This window comes from Ylistrum balloti, unplaced genomic scaffold (assembly GCF_031769215.1).
Source record: "Ylistrum balloti isolate Yb309-2 unplaced genomic scaffold, AGI_CSIRO_Ybal_v1 Utg370104, whole genome shotgun sequence".
Taxonomy (NCBI): Eukaryota; Metazoa; Mollusca; class Bivalvia; order Pectinida; family Pectinidae; genus Ylistrum; species Ylistrum balloti.
The window spans coordinates 1184302-1208253 of NW_026782129.1; the positions used below are offsets into that span (position 1 = coordinate 1184302).

General features: G+C 34.8%; 1 protein-coding gene across 4 annotated transcripts in view; it reads left to right on the forward strand.

Moving 5' to 3' along the window:
- LOC132550107 (14-3-3 protein 2-like) overlaps nucleotides 1–23952 on the forward strand; it is a 62936-nt gene that overhangs the window by 34680 nt on the left and 4304 nt on the right. The window contains exons 4-6 of one of the 4 annotated variants that reach the window (XR_009554209.1): nucleotides 13192–13547; nucleotides 14643–16633; nucleotides 16706–19366. Coding sequence is in view for 3 of the 4 variants with exons in the window: in XM_060214124.1 (XP_060070107.1) it covers nucleotides 13192–13547; nucleotides 14643–14686 (400 nt within the window). In the remaining variant the exon portion in view is untranslated. Of the gene's footprint in view, nucleotides 1–4159; nucleotides 5989–13191; nucleotides 13548–14642; nucleotides 19367–23378; nucleotides 23723–23952 lie in introns of those variants that run through there. The other 3 variants (XM_060214124.1, XM_060214125.1, XM_060214123.1) reach the window with 3 other exon arrangements.

A 23952-nucleotide genomic window follows, 5' to 3' on the forward strand; every position in this document is an offset into this window, starting at 1 on the left:
GCAACTTTTGTCCGTAGCGGTCAGGTGTGCACTGTTTAATTCTCCAGAAATCAACTGAAAAACTGAAACATAATTTTTTATTATTATTATTTACTTTTGTTTTTAGGAAATAATGACTAGAATTAAAGAGAAATCTACAGTTTCAGGAGCAAAATTGTTACAATGTCGCTCACAATATATATACGTTGTGTAAAATACTGAGAAAAAGAAAAAAACAAAGGGGCCGTAATGGAAGAGTGGTTACTGCCATTCATCACTGTAGCCCTCCACCTCTGGGTCACGTGTTTGAGGCTCACATGGGGCAGTTAAAACAATGATAGACTAATTAATGTTGAAAAGTTTTGAATAATGGCACAATACATTTTTTTAGTATTTATCGATGTATTATGCAATAAAGTTTTTATTGTGAAAAACAAGATTAGGTTAACGTCTCATTTACTTAAAATTTTACTTTTGAATACACCCTTACACTGGGTATTAAAGTGTTACAAACTTTACAATATATAGTAAATACAGTACAATACCAGAAATTATAGAAGTGTATTGTAATACACCTTAAATACCTAAACAGACAGGCACATGTACAATAACCATTGTATGACAATGCTAACTTAACATTACTAACATCAGTTGTGTATTACCAGCTTATGACCTGCCAACAGCATATGATATTGCAAGTACTGTACAGAAACTGAGTATGTCTTTCCTTATGAAAATTGAAAAGGTATAAATATAAGCATTGAAATATGCACATATATATAAGCATTGGACTGCTCCCGGTCGGCATTCATGGGATACAGACACAGACAAACTCAACATGAGGTGCTAAATGCACTTTATTGAACCCACCCCTATCCTGCAGGCACCCACATAACCACAAACACCAACCAACCACAGCCCAATGTATGTATATACACTCATCATAATATATATTTAGATTAGAATTATTACTCTGACGTTTATTTGCTAGAAATAAATACAATTCTGCACATATATGTACAATATAATGAAGGATTTTTATGTTGCAATATTTATATTTCAAAGTTGAAGATGGTTAATATTTATCTTTAAAACTCTTTTTTATTTTCATGGTACGTAAAAAAAAAAAAAAAAAAATATTATCTTGTAAGTACATTATGACATTCATACCTCTCTGTTTAATGTTGTCATATTGTTTCTTAATCTGGAACACAGATCAGACTTTTACCCCAACACTGAAAATAATACAGTGAAATGTTACACTTTGTTCATGCTTGGCAAAAAAAAGTCCCCTCCCTGATCCACCCATCGTTTATAGAAACCCTTTATTTCTGGCTGCCAATTTTCCTGGAAAAATCATAATAGTCAAATTAAATGTACATGTACCCACATTTAGGCAACCTATACATGTCTTTTTCCCAAGTAATCAAATATTTTACAGATATAACCTTGGGGATCCTAGTTGCAACATACTGTCAGCTTGTTAACACTGCTCTTTATTACAGTTCATGATGAATATGTCAGAAACTCAATGTTATCATGACCTTATGAATGTTGCAAAAATAAAAATCACACTTAAAGTTATATTGATGAATGTGTCACACAACATACAATTGTTTCCTTAGGCATGATTGCCTAAACATCCAAGGAATTATCCATACTAAAATCCAGTGGTGATTTTTTAATCTCATTATACATAAAAAGTGAAATTATACAGATGTAATTTCATTGAGGATATTGGATAATTTTTCATTGTGTTTACTTGCAATACATTGTTTGAAAATGTGTCTATATGGGTTTATTTTATCAATAAAGTTTGTGAATATATACATGGTATCAACTTTGACTTAGAATGGACTATGATTGATATTGGCCCTGATCAGGAGTCATGACAGACCAAGAAATTGATATCACACCCCTCCCAAATTTCCAGATTTTGCCACTTCTGTTTATGTTGCTGTCTGCTTTTATTGTAAACAAATAAAGTGAATGACTGTACGCTGTTTCATGAAAAATAATCTAACAAAGGCCTATCCATAACTCTGGATGGCTCTGCTTCCGGATTTGGTATTGTTTATTAGTGTTACACCTGTCGTCTGCATAAACAATGATTGTGAAAGACGAGAAGATTATCAAAATGGTCATAATCTGAGTAACTCCAAGCAAAAACAACTGCTCTGTGTAAATCCTACACTGTATTGCCTACTGGATGTATTTGTCAGTGTTTGTAATGCACACGTTATACATGTACGTAATCTTGACGTCTAATTAATCAGATAACTTTATGCTTATAATGCGAATTCTAGTCGTTTTGGTACAGATCTGAACACACTATCGAGACAAAATTGTACCGGTAATTATATATACGTAAGCATTAACAGCTGCAGCCACATCCTCCCATCCTTTGTCCTTCGCTTTATTTGACAAACCCATTTGTACGCCACTCCCGGTAAACTTCCCGAACAACACTTCCTCTCTCTCACGCACGCTCTCCATCAACAAAATTTTCTCTCTTTCTGTCCAGTTAGCGCTCCTCACTCTCTTACTTGATTCAGCCATATTTCAGTTTCAATCACAAGCAGACGACTATGTGAAACTTACTTTCACCCCGGCTCGCGCTTTGACAGTTTACGGGAAAAAGCACGAAAAAGTATTAGCGTTATTTACCTCTTTTCAAAAAGAGTTCGAAATCGGACCGCTAACGCCGTTGCAAATTCTACTCAACTTTTCCTCAGCTGAGGACGTCCTCAAGTCGATTGAGGAATCTTTATACAAGTCATATTTGAGGAAATCTCAACTAAGGAAAATCTCAAGTTAAAGAAATCTCAAATTGAGATTTTTTATACAAGCGGACCCAGGTTTAGTAGATGAGTCCTTAGGTCAAGGACAACATCAGTGTTCTAATTTACATCTGTCCTGTACTTTTACAATTACAGTGCCCAGGCATTATTATTGTCCAAATGGAAATCCCATCTCAGAATGCTTTATTGTCTTCATGGGAAGTTACTAAAGTAGAAAGAATATACTCCATTATGGAATTCATCTGTGATTTGATAAATACCAAGTGGAGTTATGAAAAAGCATGTTATCGTTGATCATTTCCAATAAACAGTTCAGTTCATTTAGATAAGATAGAAATGTCATTATTCATACCATAATCTGACACGTTAAACTTCATATTGCACAAGGAATCAGAATACTTCCCAATGAGATCAAGATGGCTAACAATGATTTCAAGTGATGGAACTTGAAGATAATGTCATGAGTAGTATTTCAGTAGCTTTGATTCAGGTCTGTTGTCCAACCAAACCCAGTGATAAAGTTCATAAGTGTCACAAATTCTACATGCTGATCTAAAAACATTTGAAAAAACATTTGCAAAATGTAGGACTAAACCTTACAGCATTGTCATAATATACCACTAAGGTTGATCTAAATGGAGATAATTGTCATATCATGACATGGTTTAGTGTCCAAAGCCAGCAGTACTGGTTACTTAATAAGGTCAAATTTTAATGCCAACTTATTACTGAAAACTCTATCCGGCCCTGGAGATGTCGTCCTTGAGCATCCAGTGTAGACAAGAAAACATGTAGAATTAACCTTTTCATTACATTACATTAAGTTCATTGAAAGTTAACAATTTTGGTTCATTCTACAAAAACAAATTTAATATGAAATAGTAGTAAAGTCATTTGAATGTTAATAGACTAATTATTTTCTGCTGAAACTTGCCTTGACCTTAAGCTTGATTCTGTTAAATGTGAAGACATTTGGTGTCTCCATATGCGTCAATAATTCCATGTGTAGTTATAAGCACTCCCATACCTGTTGATGTTGAATTGAAAAACAAGTAAATACTTTAATTTTCTTGTCCTGCAACAAGTCCACCTCCTGACTTTTAGTCCAATTTGTATGTTGGTTGCCTGCAGTTATACAAAATAAATCTTGTATCTGTATTTTTTCATTCCTGAATCTTGTACAAAGTTTCCTCAAATTCTGCAGTTGTTAAAGTGAAATGTTAGCTTTAAGAATGAATCATAACATTGACCTTTATTGTATCATGACACCATTCTAATGTAACTCTAGGTATTAATCTATAAGAAATTAGAGGGTGTATCTGTCCTACATTGATATCATTTCCAAATGAAAATTTAAACTTCTTTCTTTTTATTTGCAGAACTTGTGGACCCTGATGAGCAGGAAGAGGAAAAGCCCTCGTGTGACTCTAGCAATATGGCTGTATTGGATGCTTAGTAGCAACGTCTTAATTATTATATGACTTAAAACAAAGGAATCATTTGATGCAACGAGTACTTAGCATATTGGCACAAGAACTTTGGACTCCTGATCAGAGTCCAATGTTTTCTATCAAGATGTAGTACTAAAAGACATACAAGATGAAGTACATGTATCATGTTTAAGTAAATTTTGCAGAACAGCACTGTTGTAAAAGAGTTTTAATTCTAACGACCTTGAGGTAGATTATCTTGTAGATTTTCTAAAAAATAATTTACGGCTCCTGATTTAATTCAAATATATCATGGCCAATCTAAATTGTTCCATGTATGTAGTTTGAAATTACAGTATACCTACATCTACTTTGTACTTGTTACATCAAATTAGATTATGGAGAGGATTTGTTGCTATAGTAACCATTCCTGTTATTTGAGGCCCTGTAGAAAGTGACCCTGTAAAGGGCAGACAACCCCAGATTTAGTTTAACTAGAATTGTATTGGCGAGTGAAAGATGGAACACTGGTGAGGAGAAATGGACCCTGATGTCCACTGAGAATATTCCCCATGTATCATATAAGGCTAAAATGTAGAACGTAAATGATTTAACAATATTAGTATACTAAAACAATTCGGATACATTTATTGATATATCGGTGATGGGGACAGGGCCGACCTCTATTATCATTTTATGGGCAAGTCTGTAAAATTATTGTTGATTTTGGTAGTAATACATTGTCTTTAGAATCTCGGGTGTAAAGATCCACAAGCAGAAAAGCAATGACAAAAAATTTTCTTGTAATTTCCACAGCTTAAGCATTTTGCACCTGGAATCTGTTTAAACGATCTATTTCCCATTTATTGATAACCAACGTTATGTAACAAATCCTGGCTAATTGATACTTCCAAATTCACTTTATTCCGAAAAGAAAGAAAAATGTTTATGAACTTGAGACATTGACTGATCAAATATTGTTGCTCAACATTGTTGTGTGTAGTATGTGTTACTGTTTACAAATCCACCATGTCCATTTACCATTATCACAAGGCTTGGGAAACAATCTAGGAGTGATAAAGATTTGGTAAGGAAACAAAAAAGAGGTTGTATTGTTTTAATAAATGCATGCCATCATTTAACGAAAATTTTTTTCATTCTTGTGAAAGGGATTTTCTTTTTGGTTTCATTCAGATAATTTGGAACAGTCTATGTCCTGATATGAAGTCATAGAAAGAGCCAAATTTTTATAGCTGTCACATTGTCCTATTTTTTGTGATTCTTTTTTTAACACTACACTACAGTTATTGTGTTCGTTTTTTTTTAAAAACTGTTTGACCCCAGAGTGCATACATGGGATAGACAAATCTCCTCACAGTTGAACGGGTAGATAGTGCTGTTACTTACCATATATGGATTCATACATACATGGTCCCGCATTTTTGACCTCTAGAAACTTCATTTCTAGGAGTTCTGATCAAACTTCACACAATGGTTATGTTTAGGAATACCATTAGCAAATTTCAATTTTCAGGTTAAGGTCAAGGTCACCTTACAATTTATATTAATCTGTTCTTCCTTTCTGTCATCCTGTTGCTATGAGAGCAAGGGATTGAGTATTTTTGGCAATGCCTTGTTGCTTTAATTACCGGTATACCCATAATTCGCAAAAATGAAGAAAAAAAAGTTAAAGCAGTATTTCTCTTCCAGGATTGAGATAATTTACAACAACGGGATTAATAGCTGGTATTTATTATATGGTAATAACTTATTTGAAGAGTCCAGGTTGATAAAATACATTATACATCATTTTCTCTAGATGTTGTTGATTGCAACATCGGTTTTCCTGTCACACAAGTAGTAAGCAAATTGAAGCAATTTCTTTCTGTTTTTGTAGAATGAATGTCATGAAGTATATGTTTCTGTAATGTGTTTTTTTAACAGTAAAACATTAAAAAGACACTATATACTGCCATCTGTTTTTATGTTATCTTTTAGAATATATATCATTCTTGTCTAAAAATGTGTTGTAGCAAGTTCATTGATTTATTATTTTTAATTCCAGTCCTGTTGAAATCCATATTATTAAATTGATAAAATGTATAGCAAGGCTGTAATGCTGGGGTTCAATTGATCACGAGTGTATAGCAAGGCTGTACTGCTGGGGTTCAATTGATCACAGTGTGAAGCAAGACTGTACTGCTGGGGTTCAATTGATCACGAGTGTATAGCAAGGCTGTACTGCTGGGGTTCAATTGATCACAGTGTGAAGCAAGACTGTACTGCTGGGGTTCAATTGATCACGAGTGTATAGCAAGGCTGTACTGCTGGGGTTCAATTGATCACAGTGTGAAACAAGACTGTACTGCTGGGGTTCAATTGATCGCAGTGTGAAGCAAGACTGTACTGCTGGGGTTCAATTGATCACAGTGTGAAGCAAGACTGTACTGCTGGGGTTCAATTGATCACAGTGTGAAACAAGGCTGTACTGCTGGGGTTCAATTGATCACAGTGTGAAACAAGGCTGTACTGCTGGGGTTCAATTGATCTCGAGTGTATAGCAAGGCTGTACTGCTGGGGTTCAATTGATCACAGTGTGAAACAAGGCTGTAATGCTGGGGTTCAATTGATCATGAGTGTATAGCAAGGCTGTACTGCTGGGGTTCAATTGATCACAGTGTGAAACAAGGCTGTAATGCTGGGGTTCAATTGATCACAGTGTGAAACAAGGCTGTACTGCTGGGGTTCAATTGATCACGAGTGTATAGCAAGGCTGTACTGCTGGGGTTCAATTGATCACAGTGTGAAACAAGGCTGTACTGCTGGGGTTCAATTGATCACAGTGTGAAACAAGGCTGTAATGCTGGGGTTCAATTGATCACGAGTGTATAGCAAGGCTGTACTGCTGGGGTTCAATTGATCACAGTGTGAAACAAGGCTGTACTGCTGGGGTTCAATTGATCACGAGTGTGAAGCAAGGCTGTACTGCTGGGGTTCAATTGATCACAGTGTGAAGCAAGACTGTACTGCTGGGGTTCAATTGATCACGAGTGTATAGCAAGGCTGTACTGCTGGGGTTCGATTGGTCACAGTGTGAAACAAGGCTGTACTGCTGGGGTTCAATTGATCACGAGTGTATAGCAAGGCTGTACTGCTGGGGTTCAATTGATCACAGTGTGAAACAAGGCTGTAATGCTGGGGTTCAATTGATCACGAGTGTATAGCAAGGCTGTACTGCTGGGGTTCAATTGATCACAGTGTGAAACAAGGCTGTAATGCTGGGGTTCAATTGATCACGAGTGTATAGCAAGGCTGTAATGCTGGGGTTCAATTGATCACAGTGTGAAGCAAGGCTGTACTGCTGGGGTTCAATTGATCACAGTGTGAACCAAGGCTGTACTGCTGGGGTTCAATTGATCACGAGTGTATAGCAAGGCTGTACTGCTGGGGTTCAATTGATCACAGTGTGAAACAAGGCTGTAATGCTGGGGTTCAATTGATCACAGTGTGAAGCAAGACTGTAATGCTGGGGTTCAATTGATCACGAGTGTATAGCAAAGGCTATAATGCTGGGGTTCAATTAATCAAAAGAATGTATAGCAAGGCTGTACTGCTGGGGTTCAATTGATCACGAGTGTATAGCAAGGCTGTACTGCTGGGGTTCGATTGGTCACAGTGTGAAACAAGACTTTAATGCTGGGGTTCAATTGATCACAATGTGAAACAAGGCTGTACTGCTGGGGTTCAATTGATCACGAGTGTATAGCAAGACTGTAATGCTGGGGTTCAATTGATCACGAGTGTGAAGCAAGGCTGTAATGCTTGAGTTCAATTGATCACAGTGTGAAGCAAGGCTGTAATGCTTGGGTTCAATTGATCACAGTGTGAAGCAAGGCTGTACTGCTGGGGTTCAATTGATCACAGTGTGAAGCAAGGCTGTAATGCTGAGGTTCAATTGATCACAAAGTGTGAATTATGTCTATAAATTCATTAAGGATCATATACTGTAAGATAGTATATTTTTGTGGGGATTTGTCTTCCTTCATTTTGTGGGTACGTGTAATATACCAATTTATAAAAACAAATCATAGTTTTGCATTGCAAAGTGAAACTACTTAAAGATGGGAGAAAGAGCTTGCATTTTCAAGATAAAACACTTATCTGAATTTGACCTGTTAATAGTAAGATAATTTGATATGGAAATTGCTTGCTAGCAACATTCAGATTGATTGCCAGTTTATTATGTAAAATGTGGGGGTCAGCGTGGTTTGTAGGTAATGTTAAAGATGGCCTCTGCCATTTGGCAGGCAGAATATTATCCGAAGGCTCAGTCAGTAGAGTCATGGATTATGCTAGAAACTGGGATTTGATTTCTGGTGAAGGCATTCTGTAGTAATGTGTATTTTCCCAGTTCTTTCACAATGATATACTTGTAATCTTACAACAGAACATCTGACTATGTTACTTGTTACAAATATATAGTTCAAACTACAACAATGTCACTTATTCATTGTGCGAACGATTATATGTTCCTTGCTTTGTAAGGAAATCTTGTACAAATATTTTTAATATTTCTTTTTAAAATGAATTCTTAAAATTTAAAACACTCAAATTACTCATTATGGCATTGAGGCTAAATAGTGCAGAGATTATTAATGAAAGAAAAACGAATAACTTTTGAAAACCCACATGGTCACGGAGGTAATATTATACCAAATTACATTGTTAGATCAGGCATGCAAACCGGGGAGACATACTGGTGTTTTCCATCTGTCTTGATCATTCTTAACAGTGCTGCCAACTTGCTCAGCCTTATACATGAAACTGGGTATATATGTGATGACCAGCTATTTAAATCTTGTATACATTATGTTTACCTTATATTTTACAATTCAATGATATCTTGGGAGTTATGTCCCTTTGGTATTATATTCAGCATGACAGGCATTGATTCTCAGACCACAACAAGTTGCACATGATCAAAACTTCAGGTGGTTATGCTTTTGCTGTTTTAATTATGGTTGTTTGGTAATTGGGACTTGTTCGTGTGGAAATATCAGTAATTACTGATCTCATTCTTCGCCTTGACATTTCTGTACAAATTGTACAAATACTTCAGCCATTGATCATGTCCTTTATTATTGTTATTCTTGAGTCACTAAGAGGGAAGTTGGCATCAGACAGGCATCTTTAGACTTCACACGCTATTCAAGTATTGAATAGCGTAACACTCCAAAAAAACCTCTGTTTCTTGTTCCTAAAGTGACTTTTACATCTCTGTTCTCTGTCTCTCGGTTTCCAGATTCACAAGTTCAATACTTCTTAACCATTTCTATTGATGCATGTCACAAATCTACGAGGCATGGAACTGATCAAACAATACCAAAATGGTTGGGGATTTTCTTAACTTATGATGGACAGCTTTTGACATCATCCTTCCAATGTCTCTAAATACCAGTGCACAGGAGATATTTTACAGGAGACAGTGAGGAGATATTATTGAACTTCATGATAATCCATGAAAGATTTAGCCATGGAGTAGTTGTTTTATTTCAAGTTATGGGAAGATATTTAAAAATCAATTAGAAAACAATAGATATTCATTGAAAATGTATCCTTGGCAGTGTACAGAAATGAAGAAACGAAGTAGTTTTCTACTAAGATCCACAAAAATGTGGAATAATGTGTAGAAAATGTTGTGTGTGCAAATAATTAGAACTGTTTCAAAAATGGTCTGAACAATAGTAATATGTAAACTTACTATATAACTTCAAAGCTAGTTTATGTACTTGTGTAGTGTCATTTCAATTAACTTTCATATTTAGAACAAGTTACTGTATTTTGAGTCTTGTGTAGAGGATATACTTTTTCTTATACCAGAAGTCTGTCAATATTGAACATCATCAAATACATTGATTTACAAATTCACCCTCCACCAGCCAATTTACAAACTGTTTTCTCATTACAATTAACCTTCATATTTATAACAAGTTACTTTTTTAATCTTGTGTAGAGGATACTGAATGTTGTACCTGAAATCTATTATCAATAAACATCGTTAGATACATTGAATTATAATTTTGTCTTCTACCAGCAACTATGTTAAGAATTTATCTTTAACACGATCAAGATAATTTTGTACAAAATGTAATTTTGATGATTTGTGGGTATTCTTTATCGAAATCGATAAAATTGTTGAAATTAGTAGGAGTAGATTTATTGAGTACCCTATAGCTGTTTATTTTCGCTTATTGAAATTTTCATGATATGCTTTTAAAATAATCCAATTACATGTATATTTGAACGAATTCAAAATTTTGCCATCAGGACATCAAATACACACATCACATTATTTAATGCATTCAATTTTTGCAATCATATTGATGTACAGGAAAATAGCAAAAATATTGTCCCTGTGAAAATAACCAACTCTATGTTATATCAACAGTCAGAAAAAAAAAGAAAAAAAGGAACCACAAAAATTAAGCCCCATAAAAAAAAAAAATGGTTTTACAGTATCCTGCATTAATGGTATTGTTATTTCCCCGCAAGAAGCACTGACTGGTGATATGCTTACCAATATTTGTGACACAGTCTTTGGAACTAGCTGTTACTACCAATCTGATTGGTCAGAATATTCAAACAGATTATCAGTGACCTCTAGTGGCAGTTGTATACTATATAAACAATGCCACCATCTTTCAAAACATTGTCTTGCATGCATACTCGCGCTATCAGACAATCAAGTATTATACTATGAACTTCCCAAAATTGACAGACAAGGTGTGCATGAAAATATTAGATTGAGATTTGCGTCAATCTCAAACTAGCATTCTCTGGTTTAGAATGAGTGAGAAGTTTTTCATAATTTTTTGCAAGCCTTTGCAGGAATTAAAATTTCAAGATAAGTTTTGCAATATCTCATATGAAATTAAAACAATAAGATTTTTTCCTTACACATGACTCTGAAAAGTTGTTTTGATAGAATTCAAAGTAAAAAGTGGAGGACAAAATTGAACACAAAGCTATCTGTGCCATTTTCAATTCATGATGTGTCTGCAAAATGACATCACAATCGATTTCTGACTGCCAAAGTCAATGAAAAATGCTCCAGGGTATATACTCAAATGATATGTACAAAAACATTCCATGGGAGAATTCGCTGAATAACAGGCGGTTTATGTGATTAAAATTTGTATAACCATCCCTTCACAACATTCACATGGATGTCATGTAACACTGATCATCACTTGAGGAATTGAGGAATTTTTTGTAAAGCTTTGCGCACTAAAAGAAAATCATGTATCTCGTATCATGTTCAAATTTCTGGGTTTAAGGGTAAAGGTCAGGGTCACCATTTCTAGAATTCTTGTCAGCACGTCATTGGCTTCATTTTTCAAAGATGTTTTGAACAGGCTTCACACACTTTAAAAGGACTTTAATATTTCAAACAAGTTTGAGTTTCAAGGTTTGAGGAACAAAGATCTCTGTTATTATTTTTGTAAAATTTTTGTCAGTGGATAAAGGGTCATAATATCTCAAGCATGATCAATTTTTTAGGTTGTAGGGTAAAGGTCAAGGTGATTATTCTATTTTCATAAAATTCTTGTCAGTGCTTTAGCATTTCATTTCATTTATGGTCAAGGTTACTGTCACTATTTTTGTGAAATTCCTGTCAGTATTATAGCAGGTTCATTTCTTGAAGGATTTTGATCAAGCTTTACACACTTATAAAGGAACATTGTATCTCAAACATGATTTGAGTTTCTTGGTTGTAGAGTCCAGGTCATATTCACTGTTACTATTTTTGTAAAATTCTTGTCAGTTCTTTAGCGACTTCATTTCTTGAGGGATTTTATCAGACTTCATAAACTAATAAAGGACCATTAATATATGTCAGATAAGTTTTAATTTCAGTGTTCTATAGTTATGGTAAAGGTCATTGTTGATTTTTTTCACGGCACCATTCATTGTGACATCAGAGACATAATGTAGGAATATCTCCAACTGAGATTTTGTATCAGTATAATAAAATACTGTTATAAGTAATGTTTTAACCAATGTTTGCAAAAGTATCTAAGTTATGTGATGAACAGAATCTGACATCTGTTCCCATTTCAAACGAGATTTATGAAACTTGTTAAGAATATGTATTTTACCTTGAATCAGAGGCTATGAAAAGTTGTTTCTTAAATCTCGTATGAAATGTTAACTTATGTATGATCATCTATGTCTGTAATACTTTCATGTTTCAATGCATCTTGTTGCAAGAATGCACATGAATGATTTGGAATGCCTGTAATGAGATGCGAAGTAGAACTGAGATACTTCAAAAATAGACACAAACACAAATCGGTCAAAGATGTTTTCCTTTGAAATGTTTAAATGTTTATAGTTATGTTAAATTTTTAGAGAGTTATGTTAAATGTTTAGAGAGTATGTTAAATGTTTAGAGAGTATGTTAAATGTTTAGAGAGTATCCATTCAACTAACATGAAACAACACAAGTTACCACTGATATTTGGCTGTTACATTTGCCTCCCTTACCAATCTGTAAAGTAAAAGCATTTAATTTTACTTTCAATATCATCAAGTTAGTGATGCACTTGATGTTTATTTTTACTATTTTGACAGAGTATAGATACACATTGTTGCTTTATGTTAATTTTTTTTTGCTAATAATTGTTTTTTTTATTGTGATAACTGTGTTTGAATTTCGGATTTCTGCCTTTGGTATTATAATCACTATTTTCTTTAAAACAAAACAAGAACACCAGACTGATTACAAAAACCCTCAGAGGTCAAACAAAAGACCAAGTGATTTGGTGGGTGTGCTATTTTTGTTGTATGTCTGATCTATTTCTATACAACGGTATGGATTTTTTTCTATTCAAGATTTGTGCTTTGGTATGGTACTAATTGAGATATATGTGTTGATTTCCTAAATAACAATTCAATGTATTCAATTGTGTTTGTTCTAGGAAAGGAGATTACTACAGATATTTGGCGGAGATCACAACAGATAAAGAACGAGAGAAAGTTGTGCAAGAAGCTCAAGAGTCCTACCAGGAATCCACCATTATTAGTAATACGTTATGCTCGACCCATCCAATCAGATTAGGGCTAGCACTCAATTTCTCCGTTTTCTACTACGAGATACTCGACGAGCAAGAGAAAGCCTGTGAGGTTGCCAAAAAAGCCTTTGATGGGGCTATCAAAGAACTGGATACCCTCCAGGAGGAAAATTTTAAAGATTCTACCCTGATCATGCAACTGCTTAGGGACAATCTCACTCTGTGGACATCAGATGCCAAAATGGATGATGATGATGGTGAAGGTGAGAATTGCAAGCTTAGATTAAATGAAAGAAATTGATTCTAAAACATTGCTAGACTAGATCAAATAATATAGACTTGGTTACAGGTTATATTAAGACTTGTATTGTAGATTATTTAGATAAAATTTTAAAAACAAAATTAAACATTAATTAATAAAGATTTGAAACTCTGGTACCTCTGAATTAATGGTGTAATGAAAAATTGCTTGGAGAGTTAATAACATAATGAAACCAGATAATTAAAAAAAATCTCATATTTAAAGAATTATTCTTTCTCTTCGTGCATCGAAGTGTACTTGCATAGGTGTGGCTGCATATCTTACCGGGTTCTTATAATAGTTCCAAGAATAAATGATTAAACTGACATTTTTATTATATATTTGCAAGTAAATATATCAATTAACATAACATCACTTACACGTCTCTTCACATTTGAATATGGTTTATAATCAAATTAAGGGATGTAAACAAATATAACACATTTACGACTGGTATAAGTAATTACAAGACTGTATACTCTTGCACAAGCTTAATTATCATGGGTGGATATTGATCGTTACACACATTTGGGTTAATAAGTTGCATCTAGAGACAGCAATTCAAGTTTAGAAATTCAAAGCTATTGAAAGCTCAATGTAGTATATATATATTTTTGGTATTTATTTGTGCCAAAAGCTATAGGTCTCTGCTTTTGTGAGAGAACCTTTGAAACACCTTGTGATAAGAACATAAGAAGTAAACAAAACTGCAATTTTACATTTGTTTACCAAATAAGGTATGCTTAGTTTATGGTATTTAGGCATCATTAAATAGGGCTAAATATGAATTTTAGTGTCTTTCCTATAATAAATTAATAGTTTCAAAGACATATTAGATGGTATGTTATCATTTTGAAACATAATCTTCCAAAATTTTTTAATCCTGATCATTCATTTTTATTTCTACAACACTGCATGGATAACAAAGGGACTTACACAAGTTTAGTTTAAGCATTATCAGTGAAGTTTAAAGAAACAGGCAATGGATAGAGGTTATCAAAATCTTTATGTCTTCATGTAGGAAGAATTTTGTAAATATTTTCCTTTTTGTTCACAGGATTGCAGCAGCAAGAACAAGTAGAAGTAGAAGACATTGAATAAGAAGAATGATTGCCTGCAAAACTATGATAAAGTTTATCATGGGACCACCTATCATCATCTCCATTCTCGTGATAGAACAGTATCTGCCTGGCAAACAACAGTTTTAGATATACTGGAATCACAGATCTGTAATCGTGCTTTGTTTCCTTGTCTTTGAAAAAAATAAAGTCAACATTGCTTTTTTTTTTTTTATATATATATATATATATATACTGATTCTCCTTTTTTTATAAAAAAGAATGAAACAAAAACTTCATAAACATGCTATATATTTGAAATTTTGCCAAGCAATATGAGAGTTTGTTATTTTTTAGACATTTTGATTGATGCTATATCTGGGTGTTTTTTTGTTTGAATACAATTGAAAATGTGATTGGCCTTTTTCTTCACCATTTCCAAAGAGACTTATTATTTTGTTGTAATGCAAAGATGTTTAAAGTAAAATGCTGGTGTAATATCTTCATCTTTATGAGGCTGAGTAATGGAGACATGTCTCAAATGAATTTCTGTGGAAAATTTCTCTCAAAAGGTGCAAATACAAGAAAAACTGATCTGATAATTGACAAGACATATTGTGATAATGTGTATACATTTATTATTGGTTTTTTTTCAATAATAAAAAAAGTAATTCGGCTCTAAATGGATTACTTTGAAGTAACTGGTAGTGTGTAAGGCGATCATTTATGACATGACAAATGATTCTTGAAAAAAGTAAGATTTATATGTAAGAAATATTTATATAAAACTTTTTTTAATCTAAGTTGGTTGTTCTGTTAATTAATTGTTGTGAGTCAGTATTTGTAGGTTTCAGTTTCAAAATGTTTATAGAATATGTTTTAAAACTCTGTTTTGTTAATGATGAATGTATTTACATAAATAATGTCTATAGAAAAATATAAATAACATCAATTTGATCTAACCCAACACTAATACAGAATTTCATAGTCCATTCTAAACTCTTTGATTCACATATTTAACTGAAAGCCACTACAATCTGGCAAGTAGCTACTGGTTGCAATTTAGTACAAGTTAATGGCCACAGTTTGGTACAGGTAACTTGCCACAATGAAGTACAGGTTACTGACCACAATTTGGTACAGGTAACTGGCCACAATGAAGTACAGGTTACTGGCCACAATTTAGTACAAGTTACTGGCCACAGTTTGGTACAGGTAACTGGCAACAATGAAGTACATGTTACTGGTCACAATTTGGTACAGGTTACTGGTCACAATTTGGTACAGGTAACTGGCCACAATGAAGTACAGGTTACTGGCCACAATGAAGTACAGGTAACTTGCCACAATTTGGTACAGGTTACTAGCCACAAATTTGGTACAGGTTACTGGCCACAATGAAGTACAGGTAACTTGCCACAATTTGGTACAGGTTACTAGCCACAAATTTGGTACAGGTTACTGGCCACAATTTGGTACAGGTTACTAGCCACAATTTGGTACAGGTTACTGGCCACAATGAAGTACATGTTACTGGCCACAATTTGGTACAGGTTACTGGCCACAATTTGGTACAGGTTACTGGCCACAATTTGGTACTGGTTACTGGCCACAATGAAGTACAGGTTACTGGCCACAATTTGGTACTGGTTACTAGCCACAATTTGGTACCGGTTACTGGCCTCAATGAAGTACAGGTTACTGGCCACAATGAAGTACAGGTTACTAGCCACAATTTGGTACTGGTTACTAGCCACAATGAAGTACAGGTTACTGGCCACAATTTGGTACAGGTTACTGGCCACAATTTAATACAGGTTACTAGCCACAATTTGGTACTGGTTACTGGCCACAATGAAGTACAGGTTACTAGCCACAATTTGGTACTGGTTACTAGCCACAATTTGGTACTGGTTATTAGCCACAATGAAGTATAGGTTAATGGCCACAATTTGGTACTGTACTGGTTACTAGCAACAATTCGGTACTGGTTACTAGCCACAATTTGGTACTGGTTACTGGCCTCAATGAAGTACAGGTAACTGGCCTCAATGAAGTACAGGTTACTGGCCACAATGAAGTACAGGTTACTAGCCACAATGAAGTACAGGTTACTGGCCACAATTTTGTACTGGTTACTAGCCACAATTTGGTACTGGTTACTGGCCTCAATGAAGTACAGGTTACTAGCCACAATTTGGTACTGGTTACTAGCCACAATGAAGTACAGGTTACTGGCCACAATTTGGTACTGGTTACTAGCCACAATGAAGTACAGGTTACTGGCCACAATTTGGTACAGGTTACTGGCCACAATTTAATACAGGTTACTAGCCACAATTTGGTACTGGTTACTGGCCACAATGAAGTACAGGTTAATGGCCACAGTTTGGTACTGGTTACTAGCCACAATTTGGTACTGGTTACTGGCCTCGATGAAGTACAGGTAACTGGCCTCAATGAAGTACAGGTAACTGGCCACAATGAAGTACAGGTTACTGGCCACAATTTAATACAGGTTACTGGCCACAATGAAGTACAGGTTACTGGCCTCAATGAAGTGCATGTTACTGGCCACAATGAAGTACAGGTAACTGGCCACAATGAAGTACAGGTAACTGGCCATAATTAGTACAGGCTACTGCTTTCAATTAGGTACAAGTTTATTGTTTGTTGGGGTTTTGATCCCTTGAGAAGCGAAAAATTGAATATTCAACATATTGCCTCAACACTAAGGCAGAAAATGTCACAATCTCCAAACATTGCCAGACCTCCAAAATTGAAAATATTTAAAAGTGTTAGAAAATTTGCTTTGATATGTTTGAACTTTTATACCAGAAAAGAAATAAGATACAATGTATCTTTTTGATGCAACTACACCTCCCCCCACCCCCACCCCCACCCCCACCCCCACTGAATTTCAAACAAAAAGCATGACATACACAATGTATTTAAGTAAACACTGTTGAGTGTTACACAACTTTTTCCATTATTGTATGACTGAATCATGTTATTGTTGTTGTATTCTTGTTGTTCTGTTCTGATATTTACATATACTTTTATTCTAAAAGTCTGATAGATCCAGTAGAAAATCTAGGTATTTACTTAAAGAGAAAGGGATGCTTGATACCTATTTTTCATGATGGCCTAATTGCAATGGGCCTGATGATAAGTTTATCAGTAAGAAGACAACAAATATCAAACAAACAAAATATGTTTCAGAATTTAGATTTATTACAAGTAGCCTTAGTAAGTTTGAAGAGTAAGAAAGTTTTCTAATTCTAGAGATGATTTAAAACATTTTGACTTTGGTTTGAATTTTTATGGTTAATCTTGTTCAATGCCAGGATAAGGAATCAGGAAAATCCAATTTATTTCTTGCTGTGAAATATTTTGTATCTTATTAAAATTATGCTAAATAGTCATGAATGGTTTTGAATATTATTTTTTATTCTAGGATTCTATGAATGATATTCTTTTGTCACCAATAAACAAAAAAATGAAAAATTGATTGTGCTACAGATACAGAAAGAATTCATCAGAATATTGCAGACCCTGTTGCTGTGTGTTAACTCAAACAACATAGGAAATATAAAGATAGTGACATCATAATTTTTTATTATTTTTTTTTCTTTACTTTATTTGGTTACTTTAGAACACAAATTTATTTCCATAAGGAAAATACTTTCAATTGCTATTTTCATAGCACATCATACTCTTTGTGTAGATCACAGATTTGCTTTTTGTATACCTGCATAAAATTCTCCCATCCTTCTCCAAGTTGAAGACATTTCTCTTATGTTTGGATTTTTTATTTTTTTTGTTTTTCGTTTTTGTTCAATACAAAATGCAGAAAAAAATCTTTGAAATAACATTAATACAAATCAGCAATCACAAAATTTCCTTCAAGAAAGCCACTTAGCTAGAGTAATATATAAGATTAAGATGGAGATTTTCAAACATTGATATAGGTCAATTTAAAATTATTTCATAAGTTTATCAGACTGTTAAATCTTTTTATCAGAAAGAAGTTTTAGGAAGGCATGTTAACTTTATAGACATAGACACATGCATTTATGATATAAAGAAGAAAACATGCAAATTTTGCAGTTTGGAATTTTTTTTTTTTTTTTTTTTTTGCCTCGTTTTTAAAGGGTTGCTAAAAATCACAAAAATCAGATGCGCACAATAAATTCTTGATACATGATGTTTTGATTGTTCATCAATACATGTATCACTAGGGAAATCATCATCGAATGAATACAAACATTCTAAAACCTAAAGTCGTTTCTGGTATTTGGTCCAAAAACAGTAATATAAAAACCTTTTAATTCTTTTATTGTTTTTGTTTAAATAACTGATATGTTTTGACATGAACAATGCTTTGGTAACAGAAAACCTTTACATGTAAGGCTGATGACAATAAAAATGTGGTCGGTATTATTCTAGATTTGGTATTTCTTTTGAAGGAATAAACAAATAACTGAGATGATTTTGCTGTCATTGTAATTGGAACGATTTATCAAGTGTGCTTTTGTTTACCCTTTCCTCTATCTATAAAGGATAAATATCATCAGTTTTTTAATATAAGATTTTCGCACATACATACATGAACTAATTATCTTTCCATATTTAAAATGAATTATTTTCTGTGAATTGACTATACTAGCTAGACTGTCCGAGGTCTGTACTGCTTTGGATATTAAACATCTTACAAAATTAATCTGATGGATTTTGTTTTTATCAATATGATACACCATTCAGTTACTTATTTTACCCTCTGTTTGTTCATTTGTGTGTGTGCTGTGTTTATTGCTCCAGCCTGGTGGCTACTTCACTGAACAATATACAATGTATGGCAGCCTATCACATGCCATCCAGAGCTGATAGGATGGAGTGTCTTGCCCAGGGACACAACTCTGTCAGCACAGACCAGTCCATTTCCTCAGCTTCTTTAGAAAAAACAAACGTCTATGGATAGACAGCTTCAAAACGTGTACTTCAGAACATCACCTTAAGCTTTAACCAACTTAGAAATTAACTGACCTTCTTTAGCTAATTTAGTTACAATGTATTTGAAACATGTGAACCAAAAGTAAGCATCCTATAGTTATTATACACATTTCTGACTGGCTTTAGAATTTGTTTTTCAAACTGATTCGGTGAATGACAAGGTTAGTACCTTTAAAAAAACCATAACAATATGTACACATCTTAATCACTCTTGTTGGCCTGGGTGGAAGTGTATAGGGGATCTGGAGGTAATAGGAAACTGGAGTACGTAGGGAAAGCTCACATGGTCAGGCAGGTGACCTGTTACCTTTTCATGTCCAAACTGAATATTGCTTTGTTGAAAGGCCAATGTGTTAATGCTAGGTCAACTATGTTAGTAACATGTTAACACTGTGTCAAACATGTTAGTAATATGTTAATGCTTTGTCAACCATGTTAGTAATATGTTAACACAGTGTCAACCATGTTAGTAAAATGTTAACACTGTGCCAACCATGTTAGTAATGTGTTAACACTGTGCCAACCATGTTAGTAATATGTTAACACTATGTCAACCATGTTAGTTACATGTTAACACTGTGTCAAACATGTTAGTAATGTGTTAACACTGTGTCAACCATGTTAGTTACATGTTAACACTGTGTCAACCATGTAAGTAATGTGTTAACACTGTGTCAACCATGTTAGTTACATGTTAACACTGTGTCAAACATGTTAGTAATGTGTTAACACTGTGTCAAACATGTTAGTAATGTGTTAACACTGTGCCAACCATGTTAGTAATGTGTTAACACTGTGTCAACCATGGCCATTTATTTAATTACCTAAACAGTCTCTGCTCAATATCTCAATTAGCTTCGACAGATAAACTTCAAACAAGTTATTTATTGAGTAACGGCCTTTGTAAAATTGATGTAAAAACAAGTGGAGTATTTTCAGGAATAAATGACTCTCAGTTGTTTACTCTGGTTTCCTCCACAATGAGACAACTGGCACGGTCTGTAGATGAATGAACATGAAGCATCACTTTTTTGTTGCAAAATGCTCTTTCAACCTATGACGGATGTATCATGTAATGCCTCACAAAACTCTTTTGTTAAAGTGGTTCAGTATTCACTCCACAGGTGTATGTTACTGTGGTTCAATCTCCACTCCACAGGTGTATGTTACTTTGGTTCAATCTCCACTCCACAGGTGTATGATACTGTGGTTCAATCTCCTCTCCACAGATGTATGATACTGTGGTTCAATCTCCACTCCACAGGTGTATGTTACTGTGGTTCAATCTCCACTCCACAGGTGTATGTTACTGTGGTTCAATCTCCACTCCACAGGTGTATGTTACTGTGGTTCAATCTCCACTCCACAGGTGTATGTTGCTGTGGTTCAATCTCCACTCCACAGGTGTATGTTACTGTGGTTCAATCTCCACTCCACAGGTGTATGTTACTGTGGTTCAATCTCCACTCCACAGGTGTATGTTACTGTGGTTCAATCTCCACTCCAAAGGTTTATGTTACACTGGTCCATATTTTGTTGGGTTTTGTTGGGTTTTTTTGCATTGTTTTATTTTGCACTTGATTTATTGAACTGGTCAATTTTCACTGAAACTAATACCACTACTCTCTTAATCATTTAGGTATAAGGTAATTGATAGGAGAAAATTTGTATAGTACTAAAGTGATAATGAATTCCTTTTTCCAATTATCCAGCTTTGCTCAACAAACTAACATTGTGCTTGTCCAGCAATAAGTCCATATATGATGTAAAGCCCACCCATGTATATTACAGTAAGCAGACTAAGGAATAATCCTGGAGAGTGGTATAACATTAGTTCCCCTTCCCCTTCACTTTTCTATTTTACATAGCATGACCCATGGGTTGCTTGACAGCATTAATACTATCTGCACAAGGTAATTGATTGTTGCTGCTGACTTCTCCAGCCAAGCAATAGAAGACATATACAATTATACACCATAATATTATACTGTATTTTATAGATAAACAGCAAAACTATTTCATACAAGATTCAAATATGGAAAAAAAACTTGAAGAAGCTGACAATGTTTGTAACAGCTACCATGGAAACCAGAATTCTCACTATGCATCATCCTCGATACTCCATGAGTTATGATTGCTTTTGCTCTCTGCACCCAGGAAGTGGTCATGAAAAATTGAAGGCACAAGCTAAGTAACTTGACTTGATTCAGTAGAAAAAAACTGATCAATCACAGGCTGATATGCTCCTTTTGAAGACTACAAAAGAGCGACACCCAACTTCAAAACGATTACAATATACTGTTATGCGACTTCGAGATTCATTTGATGTAATATCAAACGATCAAACTAGACTTTTCATCTGTCCACAAGGTGTCACACATGGAACCTTCAATTTTTTTTTCAAGTTCTAGGAGTGAAGAGAGGGAAAGTGATTGTTATGCCTTTAGTATTGCGGATGGAAATTCTGGTTTCCATAGTAGCTCATAACAAAATTTGTGCCAACATCTAGTCGCATATCTAGCATAATTTTGGATAGACTATGACATATAAATCATAATGCCATGACTTTTAATATGTTTTTATCTGTTAATCAACCCAGAGGCAAAAGGTCATGATATTGGGCCTGTAGCATGCTTGGATAAGGGACATTTCAAGTATGTTGAAAGGAATGAACTTGACCTACTTCCAAGGTCACTTGTGCCTACTTTTATCAAACAACTTCTTCTAAACAGCCTTGAGTACAGATATTGCACTTGAAGCAGACTGGAATGAAGGTCTACAAATTTGTTTAAATTAATGACTTTGACACTTTTCAATGTCTTGAAATCTTCACACAATTTCTTCTCATACCCATATAGCCCAGGGTTCATATATATGACCAATATCGTGCTGGAATGAAGGGCTATCAAGTTGGCTTAAATGAATGACTTGACACACTTTAAAGGTCACACGGATCATAAAACATCAAACTTCTTCTGTTCTGTAACTAATAGGGCCTGGCTCATGGTATTTATGGCATAGAAATTGACTTAACTGACAAAGTCTTCTGTTTTGACTGCAGGACATTCAGAGCCATTGAGCCCTTTGTTCAATACATCTGTTTAAGAATTTCCTCTGGAATTGATTTAAATTAGACTGACACCAGAGACTCAAGGGGCAGGGCCAAAAGAGGTCAAATTAACAGAAAGCTAATGCTTGACAGCTTTCTTCTTTAAGATCCATAGATGCAAGAATCAAACGTTCTTTAGTTCTTAATTAGTATACTTGATGTTTGACAGGGCAGATATATTTGTTTGGAATTCCTCACAACAATTGATGGTTTGGTTTATTGCCTCATTTACAGCTATGGTAATTTTGAGATGGGGTCTCCTTGTAGGAGCTGAAGGATACCACAATGAACAACTTATGAAAGGCTTGTCACATGTCAGCAAGAGCACCTGGGTTAAAATGATTAGCCCAGGGACACAACCATGACAGTACAGGCCAGATTGTATCTCATCAGCCTTAGAAATGCAAACGGCCATAGACATGGAGGATTGATCCTCATAATTCAACTGAGATTATGTATAGGACAATGCTCTACCAACAAATGCAGCCCTACTACAACAAAAGCAAAAGTTTTTTAGTGAACTCAAGGGGCCTTAAAGACCCTCTTGTTATTTTTATCGAGAAAAGCCTGTACTCTGATACATTGTTGATTTTTTTAATTCTTTCTTCCACAGACAGGGAGACTACTACCGATATCTTGCTGAATTTACAAAAGGAAATGAACGACAACAAGTTGCTGAAAAAAGCTTGGTTGCATACAAATCAGCATCTGAATGTGCAAAGGTTCTCGTAGCTACACATCCAATCAAACTCGGCCTGGCCCTCAACTTCTCTGTCTTCTACTTTGAGATCTTGCAGTCGGTAGAGCGAGCCTGCGAAGTTGCAAAGGAGGCCTTTGACGAGGCCATTCAACAGCTTGATGACCTGTCTGACGACAGATACAAGGATTCTACATTAATCATGCAGCTTTTGAGAGACAACTTGACTTTATGGACAACAGATATGCCTAACCAAGAAGGTAATATCACTTTACACTTAATATCATCTTTAAGGGAGGGATGGAGCCCTCAAAAGGAGATAGTGTAAATTCTTTTAAGTCCTTCTGGGGGGGGGGGGTTGCAATATGGGAAAATAGAGCAAATTTAAAAAAAAAAAAATCAAAGGACTCCCTGTAAAGGGGACATCAGTTTTGGAAAATAGGGGGAGGGGATGGGGAAGGGGAGGAGCAGGGCCCAGTTGGGAAAATAG